Source organism: Delphinapterus leucas, chromosome 9, assembly GCF_059928025.1.
Source record: "Delphinapterus leucas isolate spDelLeu-1000000601 "Yukka" chromosome 9, BTC_Dleu_Yukka2, whole genome shotgun sequence".
NCBI lineage: Eukaryota > Metazoa > Chordata > Mammalia > Artiodactyla > Monodontidae > Delphinapterus > Delphinapterus leucas.
Genome location: NC_143137.1, coordinates 10781645 through 10801447, shown reverse-complemented (window position 1 = coordinate 10801447; position 19803 = coordinate 10781645). Strand labels below are relative to the sequence as shown.

At 38.5% G+C, this 19803-nt stretch overlaps 1 protein-coding gene across 4 annotated transcripts in view; it reads right to left on the bottom strand.

The window, feature by feature from the left end:
* The window catches only part of TPK1 (thiamin pyrophosphokinase 1), a 337285-nt gene that overhangs the window by 180670 nt on the left and 136812 nt on the right, over positions 1 to 19803 (bottom strand). For all 4 annotated transcript variants that reach the window (XR_002645264.3, XM_089917262.1, XM_022578789.3 and 1 more), the window contains one exon: positions 4962 to 5034. Coding sequence is in view for 3 of the 4 variants with exons in the window: in XM_089917262.1 (XP_089773388.1) it covers positions 4962 to 5034 (73 nt within the window). In the remaining variant the exon portion in view is untranslated. The remainder of the gene's footprint in view (positions 1 to 4961; positions 5035 to 19803) is intronic.

Here is a 19803-nt window from a genome sequence, read left to right as displayed (position 1 = left end):
ACAAACAGTAAATGCTGGAGAGGGGGTGGAGAAAAGGGAACCCTCTTGCACTGTTGGTGGGAATGTAAAGTGATACAACCACTATGGAGAACAGTATGGAGGTTCCTTAAAAAACTAAAAATAGAACTACCATACGACCCAGCAATCCTACTTCTGGGCATATACCCTGAGAAAACCATAATTCAAAGAGTCATGTACCACAATGTTCATTGCAGCTCTATTTACAATAGCCAGGACATGGAAGCAACCTAAGTGTCCATCGACATATGAATGGATAAAGGAGATGTGGCACATATATAACAGTAGAATATTACTCAGCCATAAAAAGAAACGAAATTGAGTTATTTGTAATGAGTTGGATGGACCTAGAGTCTGTCATACAGAGTGAAGTCAGAAAGAGAAAAACAAATACCATATGCTAACACATATATATCTAAAAAAAAAAAAAAAGTTCTGAAGAACCTAGGGGCAGGACAGGAATAAAGACACAGACATAGAGAATGGACTTCAGGACACGGGGAGGGGGAGGGGTAAGCTGGGACGAAGTGAGAGAGTGGCATGGACATATATACACTACCAAATGTAAAATAGATAGCTAGTGGGAAGCAGCCACATAGCACAGGCAGATCAGCTCAGCACTTTGTGACCACCTAGAGGGGTGGGATAGGGAGGGTGGGAGCAAGATGCAAGAGGGAGGATATATGTATATGTATAGCTGATTCACTTTGTTATAAAGCAGAAATTAACATTCCATTATAAAGCAATTATACTCCAATAAAGATGTTAAAAAATTAAAAATGTATACTTCTTATAAGTTAAGAAGAATAAATAACATTGAAAATATTAAATATTTTAAAAATTAAGTCAATGTATGAAAGTCATAAAATAAACTATTGTTAAAAAAAAGAATGGCATGCCATATGCATCAAGGAAGTGGATCACAAGTAGTTGGACTATAACTACATATAATCATTGTTTATTGTATCTATATGTTTAATATTAAAACAGGTTACATGGAGCTATCAGCATGGAAAAATACATTGATAGTTACAAGTCACACTGTCCTTCAACTGAAATTTCAAATTATGTCTTTGGCATGAATCCAATGGTACATCATTGCTCTCTAAAATATGCCGTTTTGGGGCTTCCCTGGTGGCGCAGTGGTTGAGAGTCTGCCTGCCGATGCAGGGGACACGGGTTTGTGCCCTGGTCCGGCTGGGCCTGTAAGCCATGGCTGCTGAGCCTGCGCGTCTGGAGCCTGTGTTCCGCAACGGGAGAGGCCACAACAGTGAGAGGCCCGCGTACCGCAAAAATAAATAAATAAATAAATAAATAAAATAAAAATAAAATATGCAGTTTTCAAGCTGCTGCACGTTAACTAACAAGAGGTATAAATTGTATATCTTGGTTCATATCCTGTGGACCATATGGAATTAAGTGGTAGACCAGAGCTTGTCCCCCTTCTTGTCCAAAACCCAAATGAATAAATAACTAAGGGCTGTAGACATAAAGACTAGTGATTAGGTGGTTGGTACGTAACCTAACTTGAAGCAGGTTATGCATACAGAGACCTAATCGAAGAAAAATCGCTAATGGCTATGTTTTCTTCTTCCCTCTTACATATTACTAGTTAAAGACCAAGAACGCATTATGATGATATTAAAACATCTTTCTCATTGCCTAACAATCCAGTTTCATCAGTACCAGGTCAGATAGCTTGGCAGTCAGCCGCCACATGGTTACCAATGATCCCTGCCTCCTGATATTGACACCCTTGTGTAGCCTGATCCCACACTGTACCAGGGTTGGTCTTTGTGACTAATCACAACTGGCAGAAGAGATAATAAGGTGATATATCACTGATGAAATTAGGTTATAAAAAAGACCACTATTGGGCTTCCCTGGTGGCGCGGTAGTTGAGAGTCCCCCTGCCGATGCAGGGGACACGGGTTCGTGCCCTGGTCCGGGAAGATCCCACATGCCATGGAGCGGCTGGGCCCGTGAGCCATGGCCGCTGAGCCTGCGTGTCCAGAGCCTGTGCTCCGCGGCGGGAGAGGCCACAACAGTGAGAGGCCCGCGTACCACACACACAAAAAAGGACCACTATTTCTGTCTTGGGCTGGCTCTCTTGCATACATGTTTTCTTTTCCCTCCCTCTTTCCCCGGAAAGCAGCCTGCCATGCTGTGAGCAGCCCAATGGCCAGGAACTGATGTCTCCAGCCAAGAGCCAGTAAGAAGTAACAGCCAGTAAAACCAACGAAGAACCACAGGAATAATCTTGGAAGAAATTTCTGTAGCCCCAGGGGTGCCTTGACATGATGGAAAAACCAGGCTACATTATAACCTCATGAGAAACCTTGAGCCACTACCGCCCTATTAAGTGACTCTCGTATTTCTTACCCGGAGTCCCTGTGCAAGAGAAGAACTGTTTGCTGTTTTAAGCTGCTAAATTTTAGGGCAATTTGTTACACAGTAATAACTAACGAATACAGATGGCAAGAACCAGGGTATATTCTGTTTAAAAGCTGACAAACCAACTACTTGATATTTCAGCATTTTCAGAAATTAAGCAGGCAAACCAAGTAAAAGTCACGTATAGACCTGGATTTCTCCTAGAATAAGAGTAAGAGGTACCTTGAGTAGTGCTGGAAGAAGCCAAATTCAAAAGGGTTAAGCAGTGAGTGACGGTAAGAAAGTGAAATAAATTCAAATTTGTCCAGACCCCTCCCCATCTTGTCTCGTCCCAGAAACACATAAGTCAATGATGTATCTATCGGGGGAAAAAAGTTGTATGAACCAATGCTGGCTACGAATCGACTTTATGATTTTAACAAAACTTTAGCATTTTAAATTTCTTCCTTATTTTACTTTCTTCAATAGAGCCTCAGTTTCAGCTTCATTGATGATCCAAACCAGGTAGGAAAAAAAGTGTATTTTCCACTTTCAGTGGAAATAACCTCCTTTCATTTGTAACAGAGCAGCTTAAAGATTGCTTAAGGTGGAGATAATGGCTTATATGAATTGTGTGTAATGCTGCATTAACTTGTTGTCATTACCATCATTATTAAAACTGCAGCCAAACATTCGCCATGTGCTCTACAGGGCACATTAGCTTATACAAGACATCACTGATGCCCTCTAAGAACAGATCCAAAGAGTTCAAAAGCAGTGAGTTCTCATAGATGCATGAAAAAAAAAACCAACCTAGACTGTACCACATCAACTTAGAAGCACGCAATGTAGGAATTAGAAGATTCAGTTCATCTTATTTTTCAAACAAAACCTTAACAAATAGAAGTTAGCTTTGGAGGTTCAAATCAAGAGTGAAGCAGGAAATATAAGGGAAATTCATCTAAAGGTATTAACTCAAAATTTTCCTTCACCCCTGAGCCATTCAGAAACAAAAAAAGCTGGCTTCCCATTCTTTCCTGCTATTTCCTCATCCTGTCAGATTGACACTTGCAGTCTTGGCAAGCTGGCAGCATTCAAGAGAGGGAGAGAACAGTCACATCTGGCCAGATCTTCAACTGGTTTCTGGGTCTGCTTGCCCCTGCCTCTCCTGCTGTTTCTTCTGCTCCCGAAAATATGATTAATGTCTATGAATTTGCAAAACTCTGCATTGTAAGCAATGCTGAGGGCTTTCCATCCCAAGGAGGTTGAGGTATGGAGTTAATGAGAAGTGAGACTGTGGGGAATGAATAGAAACATGCCATTGTTAAAGTAATTGAGCATGAATATCAAACACTGACTTGGGAGCAGTCTTCATTTGCTGATGGAAAGGCTGATCAGCTAGTGGGTAGATGGGGTGTGCACAGATCTGCATTCACTGCTGGCCCCAGAATTTCCATCACAACAGCCTACACTTTATATAACCTTGGTACCTTGTTTCCTCACCTAGATTCATGCTTCTCTTTTTTCTCTTTCTTTTCTTTTTCCTTTTCCCTTCTTTCCTTCTATCCTCCCCTGCCTCCCCTCCCTCCTTCCTTCCTACAAAAGTTTTCCTCTTTCTTCTTTATGAATTTATCTCATCCATCCCAGAGCCCTATAAAGAATTTAAAGTTTCTTTCAATAACTGCTGTTTCTTTAAAAAATGCACAATTTACTAATGCCAGTTCAGAATAACACAGATGATGGTGTTGTGGCTAGAAGAACTGCTGAGGCTATAATTATCATTTTAAAAACCCTGCATTGTCCTCTAAAGCCAGTGAAAACTTGAGTTATTAATTAGTATAAGACACTCCTCTGTGTCTTTTATCATTCGCAATTAGATCATTTGTATGTTCTTAAGTGGCAAGGATCTTTGGAAGATGTGCACAATAGCGACAAAATGAACACCTTAATAAGCTGTACATTATTATTAATTTCAAGTTGTAATGAATAGTGTTATTCAGAACAGAGTAGTTCTGTTCTGAATAACACTATTATTTTAGTAATAGTTTCAAGAAAACTAATATTAAAAAAAGTAACTGGTTCTAAAATTCTAGGCACTCACAATTAGGGATTTTTATAAAAATTCATTTACAAAGATGTTTTTAATTTACAATAAAATGGACATTTAAATGTACATCAATTGGGAATTGGTTAAGTAAAATACAATACATTCATTAAATGAAATTTAAAATGTGTGAAAAATACATAATTAATGAGGATATAGGCAATACAGTATATTTTTAATGAGGCATAAAAACTATAAACTCATTTAAAATATACATGATTAAAAGACTAAGCATTAATGTTTAACTGATGGTCATAGAAATTCTAATATTGTGTTCCCACTCGTCATTTTCTAAATTTCCATTTGAGTGTGTATGACAATTGCTAGGAAAAAACTTCTTAAGTAACAAAGTAACCAAACAATGAGTTTCTCAATCCCTATACATACACCCAGAAAACCAGGGAAAAAACATAGGAAAAGCAATCATATGAGAAAGATCTTAAATATAGAAGTGTTAATGGTTTACCTTAATAGCGTAGTAGTCTCTAACTTCAGGCCTAATAGAATCAAAGTCTCCACTGATGAATTCAGGCAGAAAGCTGAAAGAAAGAGTTCCAAGTCAGTCAACTATTTAAGGCTACTTAGTTGCTAACCTTTAAAACTATGATTATTAAGGACCAGAGAGAGAGAGCTAATGTACTCAAAAGGAAAAAGAAATAGAGCCTATTTTCAGAGAGAATGGGATGTTACATCTTATATGCTTAGTTTCCATACAGTATGATTGAGGGCAACTCCACATATCCAACTAATGCGTCAACTTAGTCTATCAGTCAATATTTATCTTGCTTAAAAAAACATATAAAGGGGCTTTCCTGGTGTCACAGTGGTTAAGAATCCGCCTGCCAATGCAGGGGATGTGGGTTCGAGCCCTGGTCGGGGAAGAGCCCACATGCCGTGGAGCAACTAAGCCCATGTACGACAACTACTGAGCCCGCGCTCTAGAGCCCGCGAGCCACAACTACTGAGCCCGCGTGCCTAGAGCCCGTGCTCCATAACAAGAGAAGCCACCGCAATGAGAAGTCCGCGCTCCGCAAAGAAGAGTGGCCCTGCTCGCCGCAGCTAGAGAGAGCCCGCGCTCAGCAATGAAGACCCAATGCAGCCAAAGATAAAAAAATAAATTTATTTAAAAAATATATATGTAAAGATAAAAGCTTATTGGTTTAAAAAAAGCTCTCAGTTCAAAACCCTAACACAAAGACTCATAGTCTCTGCATAGTCCCTTCTACAAATATATACGAACTTTGACAGTATTTTACCCTGATACCAGTTCAAAACTTCCAGTAGATTTGAACTGAACAAATGATGATGAGGATTAGGCATACTTTGTAGAGCAGGAGTTAGTTCAAAACCATTTTCTAAATATCCGACTGACAGGGCTTCCCTGGTGGCGCAGTGGTTGAGAGTCCGCCTGCCGATGCAGGGGACATGGGTTCATGCCCCGGTCCGGGAGGATCCCACACGCTGCGGAGCGGCTGGGCCCGTGAGCCATGGCCGCTGAGCCTGTGCGTCCGGAGCCTGTGCTCCGCAACGGGAGAGGCCACAGCAGTGAGAGGCCCGCATACCGCAAAAACAAAAACAAAAATATTCTACTGACATATTTCTAGAAATAGGAATCTTCTAGATAGGTCTGCAATACCACAAAGGTCACGGTTACTAAATACAGAGAGAGAATTCCCCCAAATGGATGTTTCCAATTATATCACTGTTACCTTATTTCTCTTCCCTACCATTTATATTTTTTCAGAACTCATTTTGGAAAACCTACCTTACTGTATCTACATAAGCCATCCTTTACTATTTTTTACATAAAACACTGACATGACCTGGTAGAATTTCTTCCCACTTAAAACACCTAACTGTGGAGAAATAAAACTTCCCTGGACTTCTCAGTACTCTGGCCAAACGCTCTTGCTTTCTGAGCTTCCGAAGTACCTATGATATAAAGAAGAGAACAGTTGCTTTCATGTCTTCCAGAAATATCCTGCTCTCCATAAACCATAAAAATTAGATCTAGCTTTTTAACCTAACTGTCCTGCTTCAGAATCATAATATAACTTCTATATGTCTTCTCAAGATGGCCAAATTGTTACATAAGGAACCAGGTTCCTAGTTAAAGGGAGACTGAATATTACTGCTGGGCATTATATGTCAAACGAGATAAAGCCCCAGGGCTTCCCTGGTGACGCAGTGGTTGAGAGTCCGCCTGCCAATGCAGGGGATGCGGGTTCGTGCCCCGGTCCAGGAAGATCCCACATGCCGCGGAGCGGCTGGGCCCGTGAGCCATGGCCGCTGAGCCTGTGCGTCCAGAGCCTGTGCTCCGCTACGGGAGTGGCCGCAACAGTGAGAGGCCCGCGTACCGCAAAAAAAAAAAAAAAGAGAGATAAAGCCCCAGAACCTAGAGACATCTCTAGGTCATAAAAGCTAAGACACACAGAGCTATGTGGCTCCTGGAGAGATTTTACTGTTATAAATTGTTAAATCGGTTGGGGTTAAGATTCAGGGCCATAAAATTTCCACCAGAGACTCTTTCAAGAGGGGAGAAGCACAGCTGCCACCTCCCACTTAATAAGTTAAGGGAAAATATCATATTTCCTTGTCTTTCACATATGGAGTGTGCAGCTATTAGCACAGGACCACTGACCTATCATTGCGTGAGCCAAGGGATAAAAACTAGAGCACAGGAATTGATGCAATATCAAAATGTAACTGGAAGTGGTGCAAAAGGCAAAGAAGGCCTTCATATCCAAGAGGAGGTTGATAGGATTCCATGAAAGTTAAATATTTAATACTTGTTTTGTCTAACTTTTATTAGAGGTAATAAGAACTCTGACTCAGAGCTTCTTGTGTACACATTCAGGATAAAATTAATAAGGAAGAATATTTAAAAACCCATTACTAACCTTATTCTTTTGTACAATGTTTTTAAGTTCTTAACCCAATTGGAAATAGGACTTCTTAGGTCAACTCAGTTAACTAGTCTATGTTGGACCAACTCTTCTTTGATCTATACATCTTCTTAGGACTAAATGGTTATGAGAAAATTCTACCACAGAGTTCTGTACCATATAAACTGCACAGTTTTGTCTTTTCATTAAACAATGATAATTACTTATTAAAATTTTCAATCAACTGATTTCAGAAACATTCACTGAACATCAGCCATGTGCAAAAAACAACAGTTCTCTCAGAATAAGGCAAAACTGGGAAGTAAAATAGGTTTCTAAATCATCTTGCCTGGTTTCAACATCTTCCTACAAACTTTTCTCCTCAAAACATCCCTACTGTAGTATCTATGAATTTCAAAATTTCATTTTATACCTATTTTGGTAACTCCCTTATATCTTAATTAGGACTAAAGATAGACTATTAGTTCATATCTTTTTTTCTTCCTGTTGCAAAAATTAATTCATTTTCAAAGTTTCTTTCAAATGCCTCCACCTACCACCATTCAACCATACACAAGTTAAAACGCATATGGATCACAGAATATTCATGCTTCTTATGGTCTGAATGTTTATGTCCCCACAAAATTCATATTCGTATGTTGAAACCCTAACGCCTAAATTAGGAGGTGATCAGGTCAGGAGGGTGGAGCCCTCATGAATAGATGAGTGCCCTTATAAGAGAAACCCCAGGAAGCTCTCCCCTCTCCCATCACATGAGGACACAGCAAGAAGACAGCCAACTATCTGTCTAGGGAACAGAGCTCACCATACAGTGAATCTGCTGGCACTCTGACCTAGAACTTCCCAGCCCCCAGAACTGGGAGAAGTAAGTGCTTGTTGTTTATAAACCATCCAGTCTATGGTATTTTGTTATAGCAACTTAAAGGGATTGAGACGTTGCTGGCAAGGATAAAAGGAATCATTCCTCCAATACCTCCATTATCCTTTTAAAGGAATTGAAATCTAAGAAGTCAAGTGAGTTTTGTGTGTCAAGTGAGTTTGGCCAGTACTTCACCATGTAAAGCAGTCATTTTAACTTAGGACTCTGGTTCTGTCAGTCCAAATCACGTGACTTCCTAATAAGACCTACTCTATGTTCCTCCACAAACTTTAGCGCCTCAAATATCAAGAATCAATTTGGCAGTTTCCAAATACTACATTTTCTGACAATAAATAAAATGAAAATAAAAGCTGATAAATGTAGTCAGCTGAACATCTATCCCCTAGGATATATCATCTTAAAGAGCATTAGATATCTTTCTTACTCTGCAATTAATGAAGGAAAGCAATCACGTAAATTCACTTATATATTCATGTAAAATATTAACAGGAAAACAAAATTATATAAATAAAAGATAACCAACTTCAGTAAGTTTTTAATATAATTTTCTCCAGTATAACATAGATGCTTTTAAAATTAATGAGGATGCTTATTTCTAAAAAGACTCATAGCAAAAATATACCTGGTATACACGCTGAGATAACTAAAATAATTATAACATTTCCTGATATAATACACTAGTTTTTGAATCTTCCTGAAATGTGCTTTTGGACGTTGCAATTAAAAGCCCACCTAACATTTTCTGAGGCACCTGTTGCCAAGGCCCCTGGGCATTCTGAAGAGGTACTTGTTGGGGATGACACTTCACAGATGTAGAGGAACTATATTATGATATAAAAGACAGTGTACACAGAAGATAATTTTCAAAACTATTTGGAGACTGACTGCACATAGCAACTGATGAAGAGTAAATGGATTTGTGTCACCCGTGATCACATTTCTGTCTACTGTTGATGTACATCACACCAGTGGACCTCTTCTTAGTATCCTCAGTCTACCAGCACCACCGACTCGTTAGTATTAAAAGGTGTTACAAACTCTACAAAAATGGCATAGACTCTTGATATTTATATTTTAAATATTACTGCACTTGCTACTCACTAATGACAACATAAGAGATCAAAAAGAGTTGAGATTAATTCATGAGCTAAAGATCCATCACATGTAATAACTGAGAGAAAGGTTGACACATACAGAAGATATACTTAACCACGGTGTGTTACAACACAATTACTGTTTTTCATAAGACATTTTCTGACCACAGAGCCTTCTTTGCTCCCAAAGAAGATACAACCACTGCCTTCCAACTTCCATAGCAGTGAATCTCTTACTTTCCATTTCATTTTAAGCAATTTTATAAATGTCTTTTAGCTTCTTCTAGACTAAGTTCTTGGAGCAGGAGATCTCTGATTGATCTTGGTATTCCCCAAAGCACCAAGTACACAGATGGTGACAATAATGTAATAAAGTGAAAAGGCAGAGAAGGAGAAGCAGGAGGGATGAGGGGATGAAAGGAAGAGAAGTGGGAGTAGGAGGGAAAAGGAGAAAAAGGAAGAGGGGCGGGGGAAGGAAGAGAGGACAAAAAGAGGAAGCAGAGTGAGGGGAGGGGAGGGAAAGAGTGGAGAGGAGGAAGTAGAAAAAAATGGTAAAAAGGGAGGAAAAAGGCCAGGAGAGGGAAGGAAGGGGAAGAAGGAAGTGGAAAAGAACAAGGAAAGAAACCTTCAATATGAACTTCTTACTATGCCTGCTCCCTAATTCTTAGTTTGTCCAAATTATTTCACTTCTCTGAGCCTCATTTCGTCTTATGTAAAATGAGGATATAATGTGGAGTGGTTGTGAGGATTAAGAGTTAACATATGTAAAGGACTTAGAAAATGCCCCGCACGAAGCAAGCAGGGCTGAAGCCATTCAGTTAAAATAAAAGTTATTACTAGAGAAGCTAAGTAACTTGTCCGAGGTTAGAAGGCTAATAAGAGCTAGAACCAAATCTCACGCCCAGGCAGCACCGTCTTTATTCTCTAACAGCTCTCTACAGCCTCCCAGATACATGCATTTATGAAATGGAGTAAGAGTTTCTTGTGGAGAAAGTTCTCTACATAACTGCATTATTCCCCTCCTGATTTTATTCATCAGTGTTAATTTGGTCAACCCGTATACATTAGAAAAGTACCACTGAGGCAGAAGGAAAGAAGGATTTGTGCTCATTGCTAAATAAAGGATAGGATCTTGATTAAAGGAATATGTTAGGAGGAGAAATTTTGAGAACATTGTTGAGAAAGATTATGGCTCCAGATAGAAGAAAAAAGTAATGGTATCCAGTGTGAAGAAACAGGAATTGCTCATTCAAAGGTCTGAGCTAATATTCTCTGCAAAACTGCATAACTTAATTAATAGGCAGGAAAAAATCAAGGGTGATCTAAAATACAATAAGTAAAAATGGTACCACTTTTGACTGTGTTTATAGATACAATCAGATTATTTTACTAAGTCCCGAATACAATAAAGGTATCAAAGGTATTTAAATACAGACGGTCCCTGACTTACAATGGCCCGATTTTTTGACTTTAAGTGGTGTGAAAGCAATAAGCATTTAGTAGAAATCACACCTCAAATTTTGAATTTTAATGTCTTCCCAAGCTAGTGATATGACATACTCTCTTGGAGATGCTGGGCAGCCACAGGATCACAAGGGTAAACAACTGACACACAATAATTCTCTTTTTCATTTTCAGTGCAGTACTCAATAAATAAATTACATGAGACATTCAACACTTTATCATAAAACAGACTCTGCGTCAGATGATTCTGCCCACCTGTAGGCTAATGTTAAGCGTTCTCTGAGTTGAAGGATTATCTTGCTTGGCATAGGAACGTTTTCTTGCTACACTTCCATTAGAATATGCAACTTAACTTCTCACAAAATCTTGGCCCTTATTTGAAATCTGCCCTACTTGTATATCCAACCAGAGCTGCGTGGTAATCAAGCAGCAGTGTGAGTACCAAGTTACTCCATACCATAAGCTATCAATCCCTAGGTATGCTCTGCTTATGCTTCTAGGTTTATGATTTATTTTAATGAATAGAGAAGTGGTAAAGAGAGGCACAATTATGAAATCATATGAGGCTTCGTGAAAGCATATTTCATTCTAGGCAGGAAACAAACAAACAAATGAATAATTCAGCTCTGTAACCGAGCACTCTGACTCAAAATAAACAATGCAAATTTTATGGATCAGTAAAAAGTTTAAATATATAGACAGCTACTACTGCCCATGCTACGAGAATCACCTCTCAACTGTAACAACTTGGAAAATCAGACAAAATATGTTAAACAATGGTATTCAGACAGTGGAAAGCAGGCAGCTCAGGACAGCTGCTGTTAGAAAAAGGAAAACAAATAAGATGAGCCCCTATTATTCCTCAGCTTTCTTTCTGAAGGCAATTTCTATCTCAGAGCACAATGAGGGAAAACTCAGAGACCTGCGGCCTCCCTAACGTGAGGAGACCAAGATTAATTTTAAGGCAAGGTGAAGAGCTTGAAAATGCAGAAGATGGAACCATACAGAGAAAGAGAGGTCTAGAAAGCCTCACTCCTGGTGAGGATGCTATGAAGACTGTTGAAATGATAATAAAGGATTTAGAATTTACATAAACTTAGTTGATAAAGCAGTGGCAGGGTTTGAGAGAATTGACTCCAATTTTGCAAGACGTTCTACTGTGGGTAAAATGCTATCGAACAGCACTGCATGCTACAGAGAAGTCATTCATGAAAGGAAGAGTCCACCGATGTGGCAAACTTCATGGCTGTCTTATTTTAAGAAATGGTCACAGCCGTGCGAACGTTCAGCAGCCATCACCCTCCTCGGTCAGCAGCCGTCACCACTGAGGCAAGACCCCCCAACAGCAAAAAGATTATGAGCCACTGAAGGCTTAGATGATGGCTAGCATTTTTTAGCAAAAGAAATTTTTTTATTTAAGATATATACATTGTATTTTAAGACATAAGGCTATTGTGCACTTAATAGACTACAGTATAGTGTAAACGTAATTTTTATATGCACCGGGAAACTTAAGAAATCCATGTGACTTGCTTTATTACAACATTTGCTTTATTGCAGTGGTCTGGAACCAAACTCACAGTATCTCTGAGGTATGCCTGTATTTATAGAACACTCCAGCCAACAACAGCAGGTATGTACATTCTTTTTCAACTGCACGTGGAATATTCTTCAAAACAGACCATATTCTAGGCCAGGGGTCAACAAATTTTTTTCTTAAGGACCCAGACAGTCAGTATTTTAGCTTCTGTGGACTATAATGTCTCTGTCTCAGTTACTTAACTCTGTCATGATAGCAAGAAAGCAGCTGTAGAAAGTAGGAAAACAACGGGCACTGCTGTGTTCCAATAAAACTTTACTTCTAGGCAGCTGACCTGCAAGCTACAGTTTGCCAACTCCTGCTATGGGCCAAAAATAAGACTTAATAGATGTAATGGGACTGACATCATACAAGGTATGTTCCATGACACACAATATTCTTTCTTTTCTCACTTGCTCAAAATCATCAACTCTAAATCAGTACTTGCTGAAATGAAGTATGATCACTAAGAGAATAAGCTATTTGAGATTTTAAAATCTCCATTTATATACAGAATGAAATTGTTATTAATTAAAAATCAATCATATGTCATTAAAGTAGCTTGCGGATTTCAATTTTTCGAAATATATTTTATCCTACTTATAATTCACACTAGCTTAATTGCCCCACTAAATTAAATAATTATGTATTATATTTAACATTTATTTATATATACATAATGCAAATATAACCAATTTAATATTGTAATATTTTAGAGTTCAGGTGCACCTCAAATTTTGAAAAATACACATTTTAGAAAATAATTTTCTCATTGACAAATGTATCATTTCAACTGTGAATCAAGACCCAAAGTGTTACAGTGAACATTACCCTTTAAAGTAATAATTTAACAGCAATTTTATAAATCACATATTTAATCACAAAGCTTAATATTTAGTATAACATTTGGTAAGACGCTACTACAACTGTGCCAAGCATATATCAGATGCTACTTCAGAAATCATTTTACTGCCTCCCAATGCTGGCAGCTTAAGGTTACACATGCAGGTGGTGAAATGTGTTGTCGGTGGCTTTCATGACACATGGGAATGGATTTTCTCTACACAGAAGAATAAACCGGGTCCTCCCTTGTGGCTTTGCTAGATTTTCAAAGCTCAGATAACACTACATAACCAACCAGTAGTTTTGGGAGTGAGACTATTTCCATTCCAGAGAACCAGTTTACATGTTTAATTAATGACCTGTCTAGTTGGCACCAAAGAAGGACGAGATATAAAGAAGAAAAAAAAATAATAAATTCAACAGCAAAATCTAAGGTAAAAAGATTTCAGAAGAGAAGTAGTTTTAAAATTTAATATCAACTCTATGCCCGAAATGTACTGTTTCCTTTGCTCCACAAAGAGTTGAAGAAAGATGAAAACACTAAGAAATGAGAACGACAGAAGTAAAATTTATACAATATTTACACTAAAAATATGGAGACCAGAGTCTGCACATACTGAATCACATAATACACATCAAAGACAATAAACAAGTCATTAAAAAAATTTTTTATATATTGCATATAACCTAGCAAGTTTCCTCTGAGGTGAATGATGTGTCAAGACCTAAAGAAGAGGTTTTGTGAAAAGACAGTTTTTCTACTATATCATATTTATACAGTGGGTTTCCAGAAAACAAAATTTATAATATAAACTACACTCAAGCACATAGCGTCTTGTCATTTTATTCACTTTCATCATTCCTGCAAGATGCTATTCTTAAAAGACTCATTATCAAGTTTTAGGATGGAAATGAGGTTTTTGGATAAGAGATAGAGAGACTGGGTCACGATTTATACAATGCTAACTGCTGCCCAACAATGCACACGGCGAGTACAATGATTTAGTGTGAAACTCTTCTAACAAGGCACCACATTTGAGGAACATCTATTCCTGAGACTGACTAGTCATTAAGGCATCTATAAAATGGCTCAATCCATCTTTTGAAACTTCTCTCTCAACATTCTCCATAAACAGGAAACAATTTTAATTTTGAAAGACTAAAATCAATATTTAAGTCTCAGAAATTTGATTTCGTCTTAATACCACTGGTTAAGACAAAATAATAAGAACTAGAGTTTTAGACAGTTGGAGTTTAAGATTACAGAATATTTCAGTGCCCAAGTTCAGCTGAAAGTTGTAAATGCAGAGAGGGCGCTGAGGAGAGGTCAGAGGTAAAATGATATACTCGTGAATCTTCCATACACGGGATACTTAATTTATCAAAGATTTATTAAATATATACAATGTGTGCCACGCTGCAGATACCAAGGTTACAGATCCAAACAGTTCAAAGTCTAAGCATGGATATTATAGAAGAGGATCACTGACACTCGGTCAAGCACAGAATGCAACAGAAAAACACAGACTTGCCAGACTAGGGGAAGGGAAGCCAAGGCTTGATAACAGGTGGTCCTGCATGAAAAGTTTAAATGAGTGAGATCATGACAAGAGGATGAGAGAGAAACATAATGCTCTCATTCAGGCAATGAAAAGAAAAAAACTCGGAAGAGGTGAAAGAAAAATTAGGAAACGGAGGAAAAGCATGTGTATATACTCCACAAGGTCACTTCCTCATTTCTTAGATGACAGGTGATTTGTCTTTCAGTCACCTGCATTCACATGTGGCTGGCGATGTTACCATCTTTAAAACACGGGAGAATGACTTAGTGCCTCTTTTAGCTTCAGAACAGGGCTTTGCACACTAAATGCAATAAAGGTTGTACAATTAAATATTTCCTCTGGCTCTTAGTATTAGGTCACTTTCCCCTCCTGCCCTTTTCTATAATTACTTATTTTCCAAAAGTGGTGAGGAGAGGAAAGGAATGAGAGAGGTTATTTGAAGAGAAAGTAAGCTATGGGATTATCTTCCTAGAAGGCAGTAGTGGTAGGGGTGCAGGGTAGTGCCAGAAAATGCTACGTATATTGAGGGGAATCATGCTAAGCTTGATATAATGCAGAGTGGAAGGCTTCATCTTGTCTTATTTACAAACATGAAAGAGCCCCAAAGCATGTATACGGGTTAATGCCAATTCTTCACCTTAATATAAAAGGCTAGCTCACTGAGAGTGACTTACTTTGTGTAATTTATTTGCTTTATGCTTCTCTCTGTGATTCAGTGGAGACATAATACACAGAATTCAATAAATACAGCTAGTGATAAATGCCATTAGGGTCACTAATAGGTTGTCTGCTCCTCCCACATTTTCCAAAGCCGAGCATAATAAGCTGCCTAGCTAACCATTCTGCTAGTATAGTGTTTTAAATTCTTATTCTTCCTTTTTCCCCACAGCTTCCCCCATAATAGGAATTAAACCTTATTTAAGGAAATGACAAAAGAATTTAAGGCATATGCTGACCTGCTAAAGTAAATATTGCGTTTCCTATCCTTGCAAATTTCTGTTTTTACCTTGCTGCTTCTATCCATTACACATGAACGTGTGAACCATTACCCTAAGAGACAGGGACTAGAGCTCAGGAAGTACTCTACAGCACTTAGTAATGATTTCTGTCTTATAGGAACTGGAAAGAATTGATAAGCTGATGATAATGGCTTAGGTATAGGTCACCTTGAAATCGTAAAATCATTAGAAGATGAGTATTAACAACTGTAAAAAGCATATTATGGAAGACATTTAGAAGAAATATAAAAGACAAAGGGTGACCATCTGTGTTCAAATAAAGTTGACACCAACAGTTGATTCAAATAGAAATAAAATCAAATAGGAAACATCAAAGATATGATACAAAGAGAAGGAATTTGTGTTAATGTGTGTGTATATATAATTTATCATCATTATATAGGTATGTAGGTGTATATATAGCTTTTACATTTTCAATCTTCAAAGCTTCCATATTGCTATATTGCTAAATCCAATGATCAATACTCCCGTGTTACTCTATCCATCAGAAGCACATAACAGAACTGATTGCTCTCTATTCCTTGATCCCCTTTCTTCATTTGATTTAAGAACTATGGTTTCGGGCTTCCCTGGTGGCGCAGTGGTTGAGAGTCCGCCTGCCGATGCAGGGGACACGGGTTCGTGTCCCGGTCCGGGAGGATCCCACATGCCGCGGAGTGGCTGGGCCCGTGAGCCATGGCCGCTGAGCCTGCATGTCCGGAGCCTGTGCTCCGCAATGGGAGAGGCCACAACAATGAGAGGCCTGCGTACTGCAAAAAAAACAAAACAAAACAAAACAAAAACTATGGTTTCCTGGGTTTCCCTGTAAGTCACTGGTTACTCCCGCTCTGTCTACATGATAGTTCTTACACTTCACTTGGATTTAACACTGGAGTGCCCACAGCTCAGTCCCTGGACCTCTTTCCTCTTCTGTCTGCACTTACTACTAGGTTATCTTACCAAGTCGTTTGGCCTTAAATGCCCTCTGTATACTGATGGCTCTGAAGCTTATATGTTCCCTCAACTCCAGACTCAGGTATTGAACATTCTACTCAACATTAGATGTATAACAAACACCTCAAACTCCACACATGTTATCACTGAATCTCTGCTCCTTTCCCCACCAACGCTGTCCCCCTTACAGTCTTCCAAATCTCATTCAACCAAAAACCAATCTTCTCTAGTTGTTCAGGCCAAAATCCTTAGACTCATCCCTGATTCTTCTTTTTTCCTCTTCATAACTGGTTTGTCAGCAAGTTCTATAGACTCTTCTTGCAGAAGGTATTCTGAATCTTACTCTTTCTTACCATCTTCCAAGCTAGAATGCTGATAAGACAGCGTAGACCAATCCCCTGCTCAATACTGCCCAACGGCTTCCCATCTCACCGAGAGTACATCATTAGTATTACCTACAAAGGCCCTACAAGAGCTACCCTCCGTTAACTTTCTAATCACTCTCCCCCTAATAAGCTTCCCCCTCATACCTGTGGCAGACGGTTTGCAAAATTATCCATTAATTATTTCTCCCCTCCATCTATACTCCTTTTTAAGGTGACTTTCCAGATCCTCCCATCAAGAGGTGCTAACACAAGCCTATTTCTCTCCCACTTGAATTTGTGTTAACCTGGTGACTTACTGTGATTGACAAAATACAGTGGAAATGATGATGGCTTGGCAGTTATGAACCAAGGCCTCCAGTGGAGTTGCAGCCTTCCCTTTGCTCTCCCGGAACCCTCCCCTGTCGCCATGAGAAGAATTGTGGGCAAGCCTGAGGCTGACGGATGGAGGGTAAGATAGCAGAGTCAGGTGACCCAGGTTATAGGCAGCCAACCTTCAAACACGTGAGCAAGTCCTGTCTCCAAGCTAACGTCATGGGCAGAAGTGCCTACCCAACCCGCATGACTGACGCGAGCGAGCCCAGATCTGCCTAGCTGTCCCCAGGATTGGAAACAACAATAAATCATTGTTGTTTAAAGCCACTAAATTTTGTGGTGGTTTGTTATCAAATGACACCATTCTCAGGTGTCAGACTGTCCACACAGGCATTCCCTCACTCCCTCTGCCTACCCTGCTCTTCCTGTAGATTCCAAGTGGCCCACCGCTTCCCCTCCTACAGGTCTTAACTCAGAAGTCACATTCTCAGTGAGGCCTCTTCCCTTTAGTTTCTACCACCCTACCACAAAATATGCTACCCCTTCTCCCGCTTTTGTTCTCCGTATCGCTAGTAATATACTTTATATTCTCATTATTGATCTGACTTCTTGTCTGACTCCATGAAACGTCAAGGAAATCAGGCATTCCGTTCCCTGCTGCATCCCCAGTTCCTACAATAATGTCTTCCATATGGAATGACTGTATAATACAAAACATGCTAAAGTCACAATTGAACATAATTTCCTGCATCACACAGCAATAAATTAACAAAGCTGGCAAGAGTGGAGAGAAATGTAGATGATCTTACATGGTTGATAAAAGCACAGATAAGCACAAATCTTCTGGAAAGCAAACTATCAACTTGAATTTAAATTTTTTAATTCATAAGTTTTGACCTCATATCTAAATTCCCAGGAATCTATTTTAAGAGCCAGGAACTTAGGTAAGTTTTGTAGGTAAAACTTTGTACAAGTTTTACTCATCAGAGTTATAAAAAATTATGAACAATAAAACATTCCTGATATATGGAGAATGGTTGATAAATAAGAACATAACAAAATTTATATTGAATGATATGATAATGTGTTCACAATACAATGTTGATAAAACAGGTATGATGTAAAATATATGCATAAAAATTCCTATTTTACTACATTTGCACACATATATACACTCAAAAAGAGAAACAAGCTTAGAAAAATAAGAAATTGAAAAAAGTGTGTAAAAATATAAACAGTAAGAATCCAGGTGATTTCAGGTAATTTTTATTTTTCACTTTGTATCGTCCTGTATTCTCCAAGTTCACTGTAATGAACTTGAATTACTTCTGTAAGTGGGAGGGTGGACTGGGGTAGGGGAGAATATGCCTTTAAAAAAAAAAAAGGAATATAGAAAGGTAAAAACCAAAAGCAAATACTAAATAATTCAGATTTGATCCATTTAAACTAATTTATTTTTGTATTGTTATTATTTGTAATTATGACTACTTTAAAAAGCACCTGAATACAGTTTTGTTTAAAATTGAACAACTAAGGACAGTTTGGTTCAGGCTTCTGCTGTATGGTTTGGCTAAAATCTCTGGTTTTGGTAACTTCTGCTACCTGTATCCTAACATGATTCCATCCTACCAAAAGCATGAGAATGCATCAGTGCAGTGCAAGACCATCACTGCTTTCTCCCAGTGTATCAGAAGTATACTTCAGAGAACAACTGCCACACAGAGGAAAGGCACTATGAACACCCTATTGCTGGTAATAGGGCTCATAAGGCTACACAATTATGTGAAAATGTCCTTCCCACTGACTGATGTAATGCTAAGATGACAGAAACTATAGTTTCTTTCCTTGTTCCTAACACATGGAAATGCTCTCCAGTTACTAATAACCTACCAATTTACAGCCTAGCAGGAAGAAAATTAAATACACACTAGAGGCCGCCAGTGATAAATAAGTGAATTTTGCATGAAGGAAAAAACATGATAGTTGTACAAAGAAGACTGCACTCTAAGCTTCTCGGCTTCAGCTGCCTTTTTAAATACTATGCTTCAAATCCGAAAACATTTTTTCCTGTATATAAATTTGTCAATATTTTTTAATAAAGGAATACATCTGAAAAAATGTCATCTAAAAAAGACAAACCAAGGAAATTATGTAAAAAAACCAAAACAAAACACTATATTATTGTATTTTTAAAGCAAAACTGTGCTCTCAAATAATGAAAACCTTTTTACATATTACAAATCAAAAAAACTGTATTCTCTTAAACTCAATTGTCACAAAGATCCAGATCAGGTAAAGAAATACCTATGTTGTGCAATGCAGTTTGTCTT